The 19,951-nt window shown below is 38.5% G+C and overlaps 1 protein-coding gene across 2 annotated transcripts; it reads right to left on the minus strand.

Moving 5' to 3' along the window:
- Positions 1-15,953: 15,953 nt before the first annotated feature.
- LOC132448518 (uncharacterized) lies at positions 15,954-19,220 on the minus strand. 2 transcript variants are annotated; one of them, XM_060039903.1, is made up of 9 exons: positions 19,077-19,220; positions 18,953-18,975; positions 18,826-18,860; positions 18,660-18,733; positions 18,506-18,578; positions 18,066-18,377; positions 17,385-17,903; positions 17,134-17,205; positions 15,954-16,562 (listed from the first exon to the last, which is right to left on the minus strand). In XM_060039903.1, the coding sequence occupies exons 1-9, from the start codon at positions 19,218-19,220 to the stop codon at positions 16,486-16,488; spliced, it is 1,329 nt and encodes a 442-aa protein (XP_059895886.1). In that variant the 3' UTR covers positions 15,954-16,485. The 2 variants fall into 2 exon arrangements, with proteins under 2 accessions (XP_059895886.1, XP_059895885.1); XM_060039902.1 differs by having other exon boundaries at positions 17,385-18,377.
- Positions 19,221-19,951: the final 731 nt, after the last annotated feature.

Raw genomic sequence — 19,951 nt, forward strand, 5'->3', positions numbered from 1 at the left:
AGCCCAGACCAATGCAGACCTTGCATGCTATGTGGTACTAACAAGACACACCTCACAAAAAATTCATAATTTGCACCTCTATTTTATTTTATTTTTTTAAGAATCCCATTAATTTCCTATGAATAAACGGCTTTTACTCAATAGCTTCCGAGTTATGGGACCCACTCACCCCAGACCAATGTAAATCTGTTCTGCTAATTAGTACTTATAAGACACACCTCACTAGAAATTCAAATTTCGTACCTCCTATTTTATTTGAATTTTTTAAGAATCCCATTTATTTCCTATGGAAAATTGCTTTTTCCTCAATAGCTTCCGAGTTATGGGATCCAGACACCCCAGACCAATGTAAATATGTTCTGCTAAGTAGTACTTAGTTATAAGACACACCTCACTAGAAATTCAAATTTTGCACCTCGTATTTTATTTGAATTTTTTAAGAATCCCCTTCATTTCCTATGGAAAATGGCTTTTTGCTCAATAGCTTCCGAGTTATGGGACCCAGACACCCCAGACCAATGTAAATTACTAATAAGACACACTACACCAGGGCTATTCAACCTCCTTAACAAGTGGGCCGAAAAGGAAAACCACTGGGGGTTCATGGGCCACACAGAGTAAAACTACGTCAATGAATCGCTAAAAATAAATCGTACTTAAAGTAGTACTTAATATATATAGTACTACCACATGGAATAAACTTGTCAGACGCATTCCTTCCTTCTTCACTTTTAATCGTATCATTATAAAAGATTTCGTTCTCACATATTTTGGACACGTATTTAGAATTCAACAATGTTGTTTGAATCATCACAAAACAGAACTACTGTACATATGAGACATTTTGAGCCAGTGAGTCAGTGAGAAAGATTCCACTGCCTTGTTTGCCTAGTTTGGCTCATCCTGAGACACTCATGCAGCCTCTCATAGGTCATCGAGCAACGTGCCCTTGTTCTGATGGCATTCATATGAGAAAAGCTAGACTCATACGTATCGGTTGAGCCAAACATTGTCAGACTAAGTGATGCCAGTTCCTGATTGTGGGGTACTGATACTGGCTAGTATCACCGGCTACACACAGAAACCTGATTTGCATGCAACTATGTTTCTCTTTTATTTTATTTATTTTTTGCATGCAACCTCTTGCGGGCCAGAAAAAAATTAAGAGGGGCCGCTAGTTGAATAGGCCTGCACTACACTATATTTCTTGCAGGCCACCTTCCCAAAATTGCAGATGCGCCTACTGTCCTTAACAGTTGCACATAACTCCTGTCTTGGCTCAACTTCACTGGTTACCTATCAAATTTAGAATGGATTTTCAAGTTTTGCTTTTTGTTTTTGAAGTCCTTAATGGGTTGGCACCTCTTAGATCTTCCTCTCAGCAACTACTAGGCTATCAGTCCCAAACTCTTGCCTAAAAACCAAAGCTGATAGGGCTTTCTTTGCTGCCCCCCGCCTCTGGAATAACCAAAACCCTCCTCCACTTTCAGTAGATTTAAGTCTATAAAGACCTATCTTTTTCCCCTGGCCTTTAACATTCATAAATTTCCATTTGGTTGTTTATTTTATTTCCTTCATCAGCATTATTCATTCACCCCCTACCTACCCCACCCCCACCCCACATTGTCTTTGTTCGATCTTTATTTTATCAACTGTATCACCAGTGTCATCAGCCTAGTATTAGTATTAGTATTTTCACCCAGTCAATAATCATATTCAGACCATCATTATTCTTTTTGACATCAATTCTTATCTTGTTATTCTTTGATGTTTTTTTTTTTTTATCTTTTTCTATGACACTATTCTATTCATTCACTTATTATCACTTTAATTTAATTGTTTGTATTTTATGAGCACTTTGGGTCAATTTAAAATTGTGTTGAATGTGCTATATAAATAAACCTGACTTGACTTGACACCTCTATTGTATTGCACTGTACTCACATACTGATAATCAAGTGCATGGGCTCTTTGGAAAGCTGAGACTCTGTAGATCAGCATATAACAGACACAATAACTGTGTCTAGTACAGTAACAGAGTGACAGAGGAATGAATGTTGTTCTTCTCTTCCTGGCATTTACAAACATTTTGGTAATATGGGATATATATATAGGATAGTTGCAGGGACGCGGGAAGTCAGTCCGAGGGGGGGGTGCTGAGAGAGAATCTATATAATGACGTCATAATAAATGCTGCGCAACATCCGTTGTTTACAGAGACGAGATGAGGGGTGACGTCACATTCAGGGATCCGCTCTGATAAACACTCTACTGGTGTGTAAAAAGAGTTCTGCCAACTAGCCACTGTTATTCACAAACGTTAGCAAATAAACAATGTGGAAATTAGAGTCAACTCGGCTGATACTGTGCTGAATTTCACACACTAACAACATGCCGACAAGCTGTTGCGGTCCGGGATTATAAACAGCGTTATAACAAGGATTCAGGAGGTTATTTCTAAAGGTTTACAAAGGAAAGTGACAATAATAGAAAGCCTTAATTTTCATCCAGACTTACGAGTTGTCTGATATGAGGAAGGTGACGATTTCTCCGTCAAGTGAACCGCCCGTCTTTGCTCTTTTTTTGCCAACCAGTTTACGTGCGGGATTCCAGAATCAAAACGATAACATTCAACGTGTCTATTAATATGGCAGCAACATTTTACACCAGTTTTAGAATGTTCACTACAACAGATGTTGAACACCAACATGCTTACGTAAAATCAGCATAGTACCGATAATATGATAAATATCATAAAAAGGGTGGATGTCAATAATTTAATGAAAAATCATGTTGTATGATAAAATTATGCAACAAAAAAAAAGTATTGATTTGTTCAGAAAACTTTCTCACTTGCAGTTACAGCCAGGGGCCGCTGCAGCACCCTAAGCACCCCCACTTCCCGCGTCCCTGGGTAACACTGTTGTTTTTTATTGGTCGTCATGAAAAAAAACATAAGGGGTAACACTGTTGTTTTTTATTGGTCGTCATGAAAAAAAACCTAAGGGGTAACACTGTCGTTTTTTATTGGTCGTCATGAAAAAAACGTAAGGGGTAACACTGTTGTTTTTTATTGGTCGTCATGAAAAAAAACCTAAGGGGTAACACTGTCGTTTTTTATTGGTCGTCATGAAAAAAACGTAAGGGGTAACACTGTTGTTTTTTATTGGTCGTCATGAAAAAAAACATAAAGGGGGTAACACTGTTGTTTTTTTTGGTCGTCATGAAAAAAAACATAAGGGGTAACACTGTTGTTTTTTATTTGTCGTCTTGAAAAAAAAAAAAAGGGAAATAATAGAAATACACACATACATTTTAACGTCATGTATATCCTCTTTAATGATGATTGATTATGGTGTATTGTCATCGCCTCAGTGGTGCAGTGGGGTGCACTCTGCCTAACCCCCTGGAGACCGGGGTTCAAGTCCGGTTGATGACCTCTGTTGGAAGTTTCTTATCTCTATTTCATGCGAATTATAAATTCAAGTATAACCTTTGTGATGACTTTGACAGGTGTCTTGATGGTGCATTGTTAAGTTCGGAGGTTAACACTCTAAACAGCTCATGTTCAGATCCCTGCAAAAACGTTGACAGGTGTGCCACTGTCGTTTTTTATTGGTCAACATGAAAAAAACATGAGGGGTAACTGTCGTTTTTTATCGGCCGTCATGAAATAAATATAAGGGGAAAACACTGTCGATATTTATCAAATAAAACATAGGGGATGACACTGTTGTTTTTCTTTTGTCGTCATGAAAAAAAACACAAGGGGTAACACTGTCGTTTTTATCAAATGAAACATGAGGGGTAACACTGTCGTTTTTATCAAATGAAACATAAGGGGTAACACTGTCGTTTTTCTTTGGTCGTCATGAAAAAAAGCATAAGGGGTAACACTGTTGTTTTTTATTGGTCTTCATGAAAGAAAACATAAGGGGTAACACTGTTGTTTTTTATTGGTCGTCAGGAAAAAAACATAAGGGGTAACACTGTTGTCTTTGTCGAATAAAATATAAGGGGTAACACTGTCGTTTTTTATCAGTCATCATGAAAAAAACAAGGGGTAACACTGTCGTTTTTTTTCATGACGACCAATAAAAAACGACAGTGTTACCCCTTGTGTTGTTTTTCATGACGACCAAAGAAAAACAACAGTGTTACCCCCTATGTTTTATTTGATAAATATCGACAGTGTTACCCCTTATGTTTATTTCATGACGACCAATAAAAAACAGCAGTCTTACCCCTTATGTTTTTTTTCATGACGACCAATAAAAACGACAGTGTTACCCCTTATGTTTTTTTTCATGACGGCCAATAAAAAACGACAGTGTAACACTGTCGTTTATATCTCATGAAACATGAGGGGTGACACTGTCGTTTTTCTTTGGTAGTCACGAAAAAAAACATAAGGGGTAGCACTGTTCCTTTTTTTATTGGTCGTCATGAAAAAAAACATAAGGGGCAACACTGTTGTTTTTTATTGGTCGTCATGAAAAAAAACATCAGGGGTAACACTGTTGTTTTTTATTGGTCGTCATGAAAGAAAACATAAGGGGTAACACTGTTGTTTTTTATTGGTCGTCATGAAAAAAAACCTAAGGGGTAACACTGTCGTTTTTTATTGGTCGTCATGAAAAAAACGTAAGGGGTAACACTGTTGTTTTTTATTGGTCGTCATGAAAAAAAACCTAAGGGGTAACACTGTCGTTTTTTATTGGTCGTCATGAAAAAAACGTGTTGTTTTTTATTGGTCGTCATGAAAAAAAACATAAGGGGTAACACTGTTGTTTTTTATTGGTCGTCATGAAAAAAAACATAAAGGGGGTAGCACTGTTGTTTTTTTTGGTCGTCATCAAAAAAAACATAAGGGGTAACACTGTTGTTTATTATTTGTCGTCTTGAAAAAAAAAATAAGGGAAATAATAGAAATACACACATACATTTTAATGTCATGTATATCCTCTTTAATGATGATTGATTATTGTGTATTGTCATCGCCTCAGTGGTGCAGTGGGGTGCACTCTGCCGAACCCCCTGGAGACCGGGGTTCAAGTCCGGTTGATGACCTCTGTTGGAAGTTTCTTATCTCTATTTCATGCGAATTATAAATTCAAGTATAACCTTTGTGATGACTTTAACCGGTGTCTTGATGGTGCATTGTTAAGTTCGGAGGTTAACACTCTAAACAGCTCATGTTCCGATCCCTGCAATAACGTCGACAGGTGTGCCACTGTCGTTTTTTATTGGTCAACATGGAAAAAACATGAGGGGTAACTGTCGTTTTTTATCGGCCGTCATGAAATAAATATAAGGGGAAAACACTGTCGATATTTATCAAATAAAACATAGGGGGTGACACTGTTGTTTTTCTTTGGTCGTCATGAAAAAAAACACAAGGGGTAACACTGTCGTTTTTATCAAATGAAACATGAGGGGTAACACTGTCGTATTTATCAAATGAAACATAAGGGGTAACACTGTCGTTTTTCTTTGGTCGTCATGAAAAAAAACATAAGGGGTAACACTGTTGTTTTTTATTGGTCGTCATGAAAGAAAACATAAGGGGTAACACTGTTGTTTTTTATTGGTCGTCATGAAAAAAAACCTAAGGGGTAACACTGTCGTTTTTTATTGGTCGTCATGAAAAAAACGTAAGGGGTAACACTGTTGTTTTTTATTGGTCGTCATGAAAAAAAACATAAGGGGTAACACTGTTGTTTTTTATTGGTCGTCATGAAAAAAAACATAAGGGGTAACACTGTTGTTTTTTATTGGTCGTCATGAAAAAAAACCTAAGGGGTAACACTGTCGTTTTTTATTGGTCGTCATGAAAAAAACGTAAGGGGTAACACTGTTGTTTTTTATTGGTCGTCATGAAAAAAAACATAAGGGGTAACACTGTTGTTTTTTATTGGTCGTCATGAAAAAAAACATAAGGGGTAACACTGTTGTTTTTTATTGGTCGTCATGAAAAAAAACCTAAGGGGTAACACTGTCGTTTTTTATTGGTCGTCATGAAAAAAACGTAAGGGGTAACACTGTTGTTTTTTATTGGTCGTCATGAAAAAAAACATAAGGGGTAACACTGTTGTTTTTTATTGGTCGTCATGAAAAAAAACCTAAGGGGTAACACTGTTGTTTTTTTTGGTCGTCATGAAAAAAAACATAAGGGGTAACACTGTTGTTTTTTATTGGTCGTCATGAAAGAAAACATAAGGGGTAACACTGTTGTTTTTTATTGGTCGTCATGAAAAAAAACATAAGGGGTAACACTGTTGTTTTTTATTGGTCGTCATGAAAAAAAACCTAAGGGGTAACACTGTCGTTTTTTATTGGTCGTCATGAAAAAAACGTAAGGGGTAACACTGTTGTTTTTTATTGGTCGTCATGAAAAAAAACATAAGGGGTAACACTGTTGTTTTTTATTGGTCGTCATGAAAAAAAACCTAAGGGGTAACACTGTCGTTTTTTATTGGTCGTCATGAAAAAAACGTAAGGGGTAACACTGTTGTTTTTTATTGGTCGTCATGAAAAAAAACATAAGGGGTAACACTGTTGTTTTTTATTGGTTGTCATGAAAAAAAACATAAGGGGTAACACTGTTGTTTTTTATTGGTCGTCATGAAAAAAAACATAAAGGGGGTAACACTGTTGTTTTTTTTGGTCGTCATGAAAAAAAACATAAGGGGTAACACTGTTGTTTTTTATTGGTCGTCATGAAAGAAAACATAAGGGGTAACACTGTTGTTTTTTATTGGTCGTCATGAAAAAAAACATAAGGGGTAACACTGTTGTTTTTTATTGGTCGTCATGAAAAAAAACCTAAGGGGTAACACTGTCGTTTTTTATTGGTCGTCATGAAAAAAACGTAAGGGGTAACACTGTTGTTTTTTATTGGTCGTCATGAAAAAAAACATAAGGGGTAACACTGTTGTTTTTTATTGGTCGTCATGAAAAAAAACATAAGGGGTAACACTGTTGTTTTTTATTGGTCGTCATGAAAAAAAACATAAAGGGGGTAACACTGTTGTTTTTTTTGGTCGTCATGAAAAAAAACATAAGGGGTAACACTGTTGTTTTTTATTGGTCGTCATGAAAGAAAACATAAGGGGTAACACTGTTGTTTTTTATTGGTCGTCATGAAAAAAAACCTAAGGGGTAACACTGTCGTTTTTTATTGGTCGTCATGAAAAAAACGTAAGGGGTAACACTGTTGTTTTTTATTGGTCGTCATGAAAAAAAACATAAGGGGTAACACTGTTGTTTTTTATTGGTCGTCATGAAAAAAAACATAAAGGGGGTAACACTGTTGTTTTTTTTGGTCGTCATGAAAAAAAACATAAGGGGTAACACTGTTGTTTATTATTTGTCGTCTTGAAAAAAAAAATAAGGGAAATAATAGAAATACACACATACATTTTAATGTCATGTATATCCTCTTTAATGATGATTGATTATTGTGTATTGTCTTCACCTCAGTGGTGCAGTGGGGTGCACTCTGCCTAACCCCCTGGAGACCGGGGTTCAAGTCCGGTTGAAGACCTCTGTTGGAAGTTTCTTATCTCTATTTCATGCGAATTATAAATTCAAGTATAACCTTTGTGATGACTTTAACCGGTGTCTTGATGGTGCATTGTTAAGTTCGGAGGTTAACACTCTAAACAGCTCATGTTCCGATCCCTGCAATAACGTCGACAGGTGTGCCACTGTCGTTTTTTATTGGTCAACATGGAAAAAACATGAGGGGTAACTGTCGTTTTTTATCGGCCGTCATGAAATAAATATAAAGGGAAAACACTGTCGATATTTATCAAATAAAACATAGGGGGTGACACTGTTGTTTTTCTTTGGTCGTCATGAAAAAAAACACAAGGGGTAACACTGTCGTTTTTATCAAATGAAACATGAGAGGTAACACTGTCGTTTTTATCAAATGAAACATAAGGGGTAACACTGTCGTTTTTCTTTGGTCGTCATGAAAAAAACCATAAGGGGTAACACTGTTGTTTTTTATTGGTCGTCATGAAAGAAAACATAAGGGGTAACACTGTTGTTTTTTATTGGTCGTCATGAAAAAAAACATAAGGGGTAACACTGTTGTCTTTGTCAAATAAAATATAAGGGTTAACACTGTCGTTTTTTATCAGTCATCATGAAAAAAAACAAGGGGTAACACTGTCGTTTTTTTTCATGACGACCAATAAAAAACGACAGTGTTACCCCTTGTGGTTTTTTTCATGACGACCAAAGAAAAACAAAAGTGTTACCCCCTATGTTTTATTTGATAAATATCGACAGTGTTACCCCTTATGTTTATTTCATGACGACCAATAAAAAACAGCAGTCTTACCCCTCATGTTTTTTTTCATGACGACCAATAAAAACGACAGTGTTACCCCTTACGTTTTTTTTCATGACGGCCAATAAAAAACGACAGTGTAACACTGTCGTTTATATCTCATGAAACATGAGGGGTGACACTGTCGTTTTTCTTTGGTAGTCACGAAAAAAACCATAAGGGGTAACACTGTTCCTTTTTTTATTGGTCGTCATGAAAAAAAACATAGGGGGTAACACTGTTGTTTTTTAATTGGTCGTCATGAAAAAAAACATAAGGGGTAACACTGTTGTTTTTTATTGGTCGTCATGAAAGAAAACATAAGGGGTAACACTGTTGTTTTTTATTGGTCGTCATGAAAAAAAACCTAAGGGGTAACACTGTCGTTTTTTATTGGTCGTCATGAAAAAAACGTAAGGGGTAACACTGTTGTTTTTTATTGGTCGTCATGAAAAAAAACCTAAGGGGTAACACTGTCGTTTTTTATTGGTCGTCATGAAAAAAACGTGTTGTTTTTTATTGGTCGTCATGAAAAAAAACATAAGGGGTAACACTGTTGTTTTTTATTGGTCGTCATGAAAAAAAACATAAAGGGGGTAGCACTGTTGTTTTTTTTGGTCGTCATCAAAAAAAACATAAGGGGTAACACTGTTGTTTATTATTTGTCGTCTTGAAAAAAAAAATAAGGGAAATAATAGAAATACACACATACATTTTAATGTCATGTATATCCTCTTTAATGATGATTGATTATTGTGTATTGTCATCGCCTCAGTGGTGCAGTGGGGTGCACTCTGCCGAACCCCCTGGAGACCGGGGTTCAAGTCCGGTTGATGACCTCTGTTGGAAGTTTCTTATCTCTATTTCATGCGAATTATAAATTCAAGTATAACCTTTGTGATGACTTTAACCGGTGTCTTGATGGTGCATTGTTAAGTTCGGAGGTTAACACTCTAAACAGCTCATGTTCCGATCCCTGCAATAACGTCGACAGGTGTGCCACTGTCGTTTTTTATTGGTCAACATGGAAAAAACATGAGGGGTAACTGTCGTTTTTTATCGGCCGTCATGAAATAAATATAAGGGGAAAACACTGTCGATATTTATCAAATAAAACATAGGGGGTGACACTGTTGTTTTTCTTTGGTCGTCATGAAAAAAAACACAAGGGGTAACACTGTCGTTTTTATCAAATGAAACATGAGGGGTAACACTGTCGTATTTATCAAATGAAACATAAGGGGTAACACTGTCGTTTTTCTTTGGTCGTCATGAAAAAAAACATAAGGGGTAACACTGTTGTTTTTTATTGGTCGTCATGAAAGAAAACATAAGGGGTAACACTGTTGTTTTTTATTGGTCGTCATGAAAAAAAACCTAAGGGGTAACACTGTCGTTTTTTATTGGTCGTCATGAAAAAAACGTAAGGGGTAACACTGTTGTTTTTTATTGGTCGTCATGAAAAAAAACATAAGGGGTAACACTGTTGTTTTTTATTGGTCGTCATGAAAAAAAACATAAGGGGTAACACTGTTGTTTTTTATTGGTCGTCATGAAAAAAAACCTAAGGGGTAACACTGTCGTTTTTTATTGGTCGTCATGAAAAAAACGTAAGGGGTAACACTGTTGTTTTTTATTGGTCGTCATGAAAAAAAACATAAGGGGTAACACTGTTGTTTTTTATTGGTCGTCATGAAAAAAAACCTAAGGGGTAACACTGTTGTTTTTTTTGGTCGTCATGAAAAAAAACATAAGGGGTAACACTGTTGTTTTTTATTGGTCGTCATGAAAGAAAACATAAGGGGTAACACTGTTGTTTTTTATTGGTCGTCATGAAAAAAAACATAAGGGGTAACACTGTTGTTTTTTATTGGTCGTCATGAAAAAAAACCTAAGGGGTAACACTGTCGTTTTTTATTGGTCGTCATGAAAAAAACGTAAGGGGTAACACTGTTGTTTTTTATTGGTCGTCATGAAAAAAAACATAAGGGGTAACACTGTTGTTTTTTATTGGTCGTCATGAAAAAAAACCTAAGGGGTAACACTGTCGTTTTTTATTGGTCGTCATGAAAAAAACGTAAGGGGTAACACTGTTGTTTTTTATTGGTCGTCATGAAAAAAAACATAAGGGGTAACACTGTTGTTTTTTATTGGTTGTCATGAAAAAAAACATAAGGGGTAACACTGTTGTTTTTTATTGGTCGTCATGAAAAAAAACATAAAGGGGGTAACACTGTTGTTTTTTTTGGTCGTCATGAAAAAAAACATAAGGGGTAACACTGTTGTTTTTTATTGGTCGTCATGAAAGAAAACATAAGGGGTAACACTGTTGTTTTTTATTGGTCGTCATGAAAAAAAACATAAGGGGTAACACTGTTGTTTTTTATTGGTCGTCATGAAAAAAAACCTAAGGGGTAACACTGTCGTTTTTTATTGGTCGTCATGAAAAAAACGTAAGGGGTAACACTGTTGTTTTTTATTGGTCGTCATGAAAAAAAACATAAGGGGTAACACTGTTGTTTTTTATTGGTCGTCATGAAAAAAAACATAAGGGGTAACACTGTTGTTTTTTATTGGTCGTCATGAAAAAAAACATAAAGGGGGTAACACTGTTGTTTTTTTTGGTCGTCATGAAAAAAAACATAAGGGGTAACACTGTTGTTTTTTATTGGTCGTCATGAAAGAAAACATAAGGGGTAACACTGTTGTTTTTTATTGGTCGTCATGAAAAAAAACCTAAGGGGTAACACTGTCGTTTTTTATTGGTCGTCATGAAAAAAACGTAAGGGGTAACACTGTTGTTTTTTATTGGTCGTCATGAAAAAAAACATAAGGGGTAACACTGTTGTTTTTTATTGGTCGTCATGAAAAAAAACATAAAGGGGGTAACACTGTTGTTTTTTTTGGTCGTCATGAAAAAAAACATAAGGGGTAACACTGTTGTTTATTATTTGTCGTCTTGAAAAAAAAAATAAGGGAAATAATAGAAATACACACATACATTTTAATGTCATGTATATCCTCTTTAATGATGATTGATTATTGTGTATTGTCTTCACCTCAGTGGTGCAGTGGGGTGCACTCTGCCTAACCCCCTGGAGACCGGGGTTCAAGTCCGGTTGAAGACCTCTGTTGGAAGTTTCTTATCTCTATTTCATGCGAATTATAAATTCAAGTATAACCTTTGTGATGACTTTAACCGGTGTCTTGATGGTGCATTGTTAAGTTCGGAGGTTAACACTCTAAACAGCTCATGTTCCGATCCCTGCAATAACGTCGACAGGTGTGCCACTGTCGTTTTTTATTGGTCAACATGGAAAAAACATGAGGGGTAACTGTCGTTTTTTATCGGCCGTCATGAAATAAATATAAAGGGAAAACACTGTCGATATTTATCAAATAAAACATAGGGGGTGACACTGTTGTTTTTCTTTGGTCGTCATGAAAAAAAACACAAGGGGTAACACTGTCGTTTTTATCAAATGAAACATGAGAGGTAACACTGTCGTTTTTATCAAATGAAACATAAGGGGTAACACTGTCGTTTTTCTTTGGTCGTCATGAAAAAAACCATAAGGGGTAACACTGTTGTTTTTTATTGGTCGTCATGAAAGAAAACATAAGGGGTAACACTGTTGTTTTTTATTGGTCGTCATGAAAAAAAACATAAGGGGTAACACTGTTGTCTTTGTCAAATAAAATATAAGGGTTAACACTGTCGTTTTTTATCAGTCATCATGAAAAAAAACAAGGGGTAACACTGTCGTTTTTTTTCATGACGACCAATAAAAAACGACAGTGTTACCCCTTGTGGTTTTTTTCATGACGACCAAAGAAAAACAAAAGTGTTACCCCCTATGTTTTATTTGATAAATATCGACAGTGTTACCCCTTATGTTTATTTCATGACGACCAATAAAAAACAGCAGTCTTACCCCTCATGTTTTTTTTCATGACGACCAATAAAAACGACAGTGTTACCCCTTACGTTTTTTTTCATGACGGCCAATAAAAAACGACAGTGTAACACTGTCGTTTATATCTCATGAAACATGAGGGGTGACACTGTCGTTTTTCTTTGGTAGTCACGAAAAAAACCATAAGGGGTAACACTGTTCCTTTTTTTATTGGTCGTCATGAAAAAAAACATAGGGGGTAACACTGTTGTTTTTTAATTGGTCGTCATGAAAAAAAACATAAGGGGTAACACTGTTGTTTTTTATTGGTCGTCATGAAAGAAAACATAAGGGGTAACACTGTTGTTTTTTATTGGTCGTCATGAAAAAAAACCTAAGGGGTAACACTGTCGTTTTTTATTGGTCGTCATGAAAAAAACGTAAGGGGTAACACTGTTGTTAGTTATTGGTCGTCATGAAAAAAAACATAAGGGGTAACACTGTTGTTTTTTATTGGTCGTCATGAAAAAAAACATAAAGGGGGTAGCACTGTTGTTTTTTTTGGTCGTCATGAAAAAAAACATAAGGGGTAACACTGTTGTTTATTATTTGTCGTCTTGAAAAAAAAAATAAGGGAAATAATAGAAATACACATGATGATTGATTATTGTGTATTGTCATCGCCTCAGTGGTGCAGTGGGGTGCACTCTGCCTAACCCCCTGGAGAACGGGATTCAAGTCCGGTTGATGACCTCTGTTGGAAGTTTCTTATCTCTATTTCATGCGAATTATAAATTCAAGTATAACCTTTGTGATGACTTTAACCGGTGTCTTGATGGTGCAATGTTAAGTTCGGAGGTTAACACTCTAAACAGCTCATGTTCCGATCCCTGCAAAAACGTAGACAGGGGTGCCACTGTTTTTTTTTATTGGTCAACATGGAAAAAACATGAGGGGTAACTCTGTCGTTTTTTATCGGCCGTCATGAAATAAATATAAGGGGAAAACACTGTCGATATTTATCAAATAAAACATAGGGGGTGACACTGTTGTTTTTCTTTGGTCGTCATGAAAAAAAACACAAGGGGTAACACTGTCGTTTTTATCAAATGAAACATAAGGGGTAACACTGTCGTTTTTCTTTGGTCGTCATGAAAAAAACCATAAGGGGTACCACTGTTGTTTTTTATTGGTCGTCATGAAAGGAAACATAAGGGGTAACACTGTTGTTTTTTATTGGTCGTCATGAAAGAAAACATAAGGGGTAACACTGTTGTTTTTTATTGGTCGTCATGAAAAAAAACATGAGGGGTAACACTGTTGTCTTTGTCAAATAAAATATAAGGGGTAACACTGTCGTTTTTTATCAGTCATCAAGAAAAAAACAAGGGGTAACACTGTAGTTTTTTTTCATGACGACCAATAAAAAACGACATTGTTACCCCTTATGTTTTTTTTCATGACGACCAATAAAAAACGACAGTGTAACACTGTCGTTTTTATCAAATGAAACATGAGGGGTGACACTGTCGTTTTTCTTTGGTCGTCATGAAAAAAAACACAAGGGGTAACACTGTCGTTTTTATCAAATGAAACATGAGGGGTAACACTGTCGTTTTTATCAAATGAAACATAAGGGGTAACACTGTTGTTTTTTATTGGTTGTCATGAATAAAAACATAAGGGGTAACACTGTTGTTTTTTATTGGTCGTCATGAATAAAAACATAAAGGGGGTAACACTGTTGTTTTTTATTGGTCGTCATGAATAAAAACATAAGGGGGAACACTGTCGTTTTTATCAAATGAAACGTAAAAAAAAACTGTCGTTTTTTATCTGTGGTCATGAAAAACCCATAAGGGGTAACACTGTTGAAAAGTATCGAATAAAACATAGGGGGTAACACCAGGGACGCGGGAAATCAGTCCAAGGGGGGGGGGGGGGGGTGCTGAGAGAGAGTCTATATAATGACGTCATAATAAATGCTGCGCAACATTCAGGGCTCCGCTCTGATAAACACTCTACTGGTGTGTAAAAAGAGTTCTGCCAACTAGCCACTGTTATTCACAAACGTCAGCAAGTAAACAATGTGGAAATTAGAGTCAACTCGGCTGATACTGTGCTGTTGCGGTCCGGGATTATACACAGCGTTATAACAAGGATTTAGGAGGTTATTTCTAAAGGTTTAAAAGGAGAGTGACAATAAAAGAAAGCCTTTATTTTCATCCAGAGTTACGAGTTGTCTGATATGAGGAAAGTGACGGTTTCTCCGTCAAGTGAACCGTCCGTCTTTGCTCTTTTTTTGCCAACCAGTTTACGTGCAGGATTCCAGAATCATAACGATAACATTCAACGTGTCTATTAATATGGCAGCAACATTTTACACCAGTTTTAGAATGTTCACTACAACAGATGTTGAACACCAACATGCTTATGTAAAATCAGCATAGTACGATATTCAGCTATCGACAGTTCTGCGTTGTGCGTCATAGCCTACGTCAGCCTACTCAGACAATGTTCTAAATAAATTGAAATGATAAATATCATAAAAAGGGTGGATGTCAATAATTAAATGAAAAATCATGTATGATAAAATTATAAAAAAAATATATATATATTGATTTGTTCATAAAACCTTCTCACTTGCAGTTACAGCCAGAGGCCGCCAGGGGGGGGGTGCTGCAGCACCCTAAGCACCCCCACTTCCCGCGTCCCTGGATAGTTGTGATCTTAGAAGCACAACTGAGCCCTAGCCCCATATGTATGTGTCAAAGTAGATCAATAAGCATGATAAATTAAATTTGGACACATGTTAGTGTAAAAGTATGTCCATTTGTGTCCTCTCAGTGTATTTTTGAAGATAGAGAAAAAATACCCGTTCACCTACAATCCAAACTGTAATCAAATAAGAACCCATTTGAGTACAAGCACCATTTAGGGCTTAAATGAATGGTAGTCATCTGTAGATTCCTGACAACTACTTTGATTGCATGTCAGAGGTTCTGCTATAGAAAATATATAACCATACAAATATGTATTTCTGTATTTTTTTATGATTTTCATAACCCAACCATCTCAAACAAAGTGTTATATGTTATTTGTTATAATACTATTTGCAAATTGTTGCCCTCTTCATTCATATTTCATTAACGTTGTATATGCACTCTTACTGACATTTCAATACCCAACATTCTGTATCAGCATGTTCCTAAAGGTATGTAGTATGTACAAGGACTGGTAGGTGGAGGAGCACAGTGTGTGTGTGTGTGTGTGTGTGTGTGTGCGTGCGTGTGTATTTAAATAAAATAGGAGGTGCAAAATATGAATTTATAGTGAGGTGTGTCTTGTTAGTACCACATAGCAGGAGAGGTCTCCATTGCTTTGAGGTGTCTGGGTCCCATAACTCGGAAGCTATTGAGCAAAAAGCCGTTTTCCATTGGAAATTAATGGGATTCTTAAAAAATTCAAATAAAATAGGAGGTGCAAAATATAATTTTTTTGTGAGGTGTGTCTTGTTAGTACCACATAGCATGACAGGTCTCTATTGGTCTGAGGTGTCTGGGTTCCATAACTCGGAAGCTACCGACTTGATACCAGCTAGATACTACCTTTACTCAGGGTATTACACCTAACGCTTTAACTGGGACACAAGCTACTATAAAAACATAAAATAAACTTAAATCAAACAGAACATGAGGAATGTACAAAGTTTGGTATATAGTATCAGATCAATTTTAATATCTCTACCATACATAATTTGTGTACATTGAGAACACAAGAAATAATAAATTTTTGTAAAAAAAGTGAAACGTTTATTACCGTTCCTCTAGCGCACAACATTAATGTCGAACCTAAAAGAAGATTTAAGATACCTAAAGGAACAGAACAGTGCCACCTTTTGGCCATTAACAAAATATAATTTTTTCATTTATTTTTTGGTTCAGTAAAAGCCTTAAATTAAAGTGAATCCAATCCAATCCAATCCAAATTGTGAACGTGCGCGTAACACTCCTCCTTGAAAGTGTCAAAATCAGGGGAGTGGATTTTAAGATAACAGTATCGTTTGGCTACTCCCTTTAGGAAGAGATCCAAGTTACAACATGGGACAAAGAACTTGCATAACAATAACTTACTTATGTCACATAACATAACCCATTTTTTACTTTGCATAAAATAAGTGCAGCAAGTGTGTAAAATCCATGGTAAGAGAATGAAAAGGGTCAGAGTAAAAGTTCAAAGGAAAAGGTTCTATTTCCTCAGAGCTGAGCTGGCTCTCCCCATGGCGTTGGCTTTTCTTTGCAGTTGAAATATTTTCGCCTGTAATTCTAAGTAAAAAAGAAATACAAGGGCTGGTTGTAGCAATTCATCACAATGGTCGACAAAACCATAACCACCACCGTAACCCTTTTTAACTTCAAACATCGGAAACATTTTGTCCCTCATTTCATCTCAGAATGAATTTCATCATGTTCTCCCGACTTTTTGCAGCAAAATTCTGAAGCGGAGAACATCTTATATCATCATTAATTAAGTAATGTATCAAAGTTAGCACACTAGCGGCCTCTCATGGCCAGAGCTGGCTCCAGAGAGCTTTGGCTGACTGCTAAATGAAGCAAGTAGCAACGATCACTTCAGGCCAAGTAAAAGGCCCAATTCTTTCTGTGAAAACAGAAAGAATGACTTGGGCCCAATCCCATTTCTAGCCCTTACCCCTTCCCCTTCCCCTTACCCCTCCCCCTTCCCCTTCCCCCTTCCCCCTTCCCCTTCCCCTTCAAAACAAGGGGGAGGGGTAAGGGGTAGAAATGGGATTGGGCCTATAGCACCTTAATGCAGCTTATTGAATAGTGGGGTAGTAATCCGCTATGCAGATAGTGGAAAGCATTTTTTTGTGATTACCTGCTTCCTTGGCCTCCAGTAAATGTGGGAGCTGTCCAGAGACCCTCATCACTTGCAGTGCAACCTCACACTCTACCAAAAGAGGAAGTGTGCAAATAAAGATTAAATACAATATTGTACAGAACCGAATTTCAGAACTGCAACTTGACCATGACCGAAAGAGTTCCTGTCCTATGAGTTGAGTAAACTTAGCCAAAACAAAATATATATATATCTAATGAGATATGATAACGATAACGGTCAACACTCACCCTCCGCACTGGCCTGCTCGGACTGGATCCTGGAGGCCATGCTCTCCATTTGGGCATTCAGGTGTGAGAAGATGGTATGCGTGTACTCAGCCTCGTTGCAGTTCCTCCAGAAAAGCACAGCGTCAAGGCTAGGCCCTGGGGCGGAGGAGGGCCCTGGGGGGATGGGGGGCCCTGGGGGGGAGGAGGTCCCTGGGGGGGAGGAGGGCCCTGGGGCGGAGGTGAGCCCTGGGACGGAGGAGGGCCCTGGGACGGAGGAGGGCCCTGGGACGGAAGAGGGCCCTGGGGCGGAGGTGAGCCCTGGGGCGGAGGTGAGCCCTGGGACGGAGGAGGGCCCTGGGGCGGAGGAGGGCCCTGGGGCAGAGGTGATCCGTATTCTAAGAGGAGGAATCTGGCCCCTGGGAGCTGGTCTGGAGGGGAGGGTAGCGGGGTGGGGAGACGACAATGCTTCTGTTGCATGGCCGCTTCGAGGAAAACCTGCTTCATCTCTTGAACTTATGGAACATAGTATATGGGGGGAACCTGGTACGACGGGGGAACCCGATATGACGGGGGAACCCGATACGACGGGGGAACCCGATACGACGGGGGAATCCGGTACAACGGGGGAATCCGGTACGACGGGGGAACCCGATACGACGGGGGAACCCAGTACGACGGGGGAACCCGGTACGACGGGAGAACCCGGTACGACGGGGGAATCCGGTACGACGGGGGAACCCGTTACGACGGGGGAATCCGGTACGACGGGGGAACCCGGTACGACGGGGGAATCCGGTACGACGGGGGAACCCGGTACGACGGGGGAATCTGCTACAATAAGGGAGCTTGGTCCAAAACAGGGATCAAGTAAAGAAGGGGATCCTGGTGACATAGGGGAGCGGGGGGCAGGGCCAGGGGCAGCAGGGGCAGCAGGGCCAGAAGGCTCAGCTGGGCCAGAAGGCTCAGCTGGGTGGGGGTCGAAGGAGAGGTATGTATGAGTATCAGGATCCTCCTCTGCAATATGGAAAAGAAAGATGGGGGGAAAAAAGAGACTTATTTCATGAATACGAATATTTTGTTGCGAGTTGCCAGGGTCAAAGTAGATTCTCTATATCCGTAACTGAACAACTGTGTAATAGTACCTGTGGTCTCAGAACTGTATGACCCGTTGTGACAGAGCATCACAGGCACCACAAAGCGCATCGGCTCTGCTACCTAAAGGGAGAACATAAACGAATAACCATTATGTTGTGCCAGAGAAACCCAAATGTTGGGCCAACTGCAGTTTGAACCCACCGAGCCTATCCTTGTTGAATCGACCAACGTTCCATCGTCTTCCTCCTCAGAACCGGCTTCATATGTCGCCGGATCTAAGACACAAGAGAAAAGCACTTATATATATAGTTACCAAGTTAAATGCTTCTTATGTCCAATTGATTAGCATGCCTGATACGGAAGCTACCTGATACAGCAGCAGTAGCTGTTTCCATGTCATTTCTGTCAAAGATAAACAAATAAATGCATTCAATAAATATTCGTGAGGGAGTCAATTTTACTTTGACAAGAATGAAACCAGATTATGATGATACCTGTTCAACTGCAGACTCAAATCCTAAAATAAAGGACAGAAGAGAGGGGAGAAAGAGAATAAGGCGATGCCAATCTCAACTGTTCCAGCTACTTCACACTAAGGCCATCCCAGGTGGCACTCACTCCTGGTCTTTGGTTTGTTTGGCTGCTATCCTCATCGTCCTCCGAGTCCAAGTCCGATATAGGGGCAAACATTTTGGGGGGTCTCTCAGATCTGTTTTGGAGTACAAGAGCAGGAACAACAGTCGTCCCTATGTGTTCAAGCATTGTTAATCATTCATTGCAGTATGTGTAGGAACTAATGACTACATACAAGCAGAAATGATCTCAATGATAATTGGCCCAATCGCCGCTTAGAATGGATATTCAAATCAATTGAATAAAAAATATTATCAACCCCCTCTCCCGTGCCCCCTGTCCGCGATGTGCCTCTGCCCGAGTCAGATAGATTTTCACCGTGGTGTAAACAACAACTCCCACGTTTCTATACAGCTTCACGAGTCATCCATCAACGTCTTTCGTTATTGTTTTGTGATTGAGGGACCCCTAGCGGCAGAAACTACACATTACAGCTGCAATCTACATTCAGTCGGAGCGCATTTGTTAATCAATCCAATTTTGCTTTGTCGCACTAACACCACACTACATTACAAGCCAGGGGCAGGAACATGGGGAACATGAGAAAAAAGCATCCAACACACATGCTTGCATGAAACCCACAGCTTTGCTTCTCAATGTCTATTATGCCGCGTTTCCACTGCAGGGTGCGGAACGGTTCGGTTCGCAAAGGTGCGGTACGGGTTGTGTTTCCACCGCCATAAGTGTGAGTGACCCGGACTTAGCCGTACCCGTTTTGGCCTCGTTTTCAAATTCTAGCTACACACCCCCTCCGTTGATTGGTCGACAGAATCATCACTTCCGGGCGACGTGGGGATAAAACCAAACAAACAGTAGCCTCGAGGTATTATTCTTTACAATTAACATGTCGCGTAAAACGC

Source organism: Gadus macrocephalus, chromosome 20, assembly GCF_031168955.1.
Source record: "Gadus macrocephalus chromosome 20, ASM3116895v1".
Lineage (NCBI taxonomy): Eukaryota > Metazoa > Chordata > Actinopteri > Gadiformes > Gadidae > Gadus > Gadus macrocephalus.

Excerpts from the sequence above, each read along its gene's own strand:
- LOC132448518 (XM_060039902.1), bottom strand. The coding sequence starts at position 19,220 with ATGCTTGAACACATAGGGACGACTGTTGTTCCTGCTCTTGTACTCCAA. Across the intron at positions 18,976-19,076 it reads AAACAAACCAAAGACCAGGA|GATTTGAGTCTGCAGTTGAA; the intron begins GTGAGTGCCACC and ends CCTTTATTTTAG. Across the intron at positions 18,734-18,825 it reads AGCTACTGCTGCTGTATCAG|ATCCGGCGACATATGAAGCC; the intron begins GTAGCTTCCGTA and ends CTTGTGTCTTAG.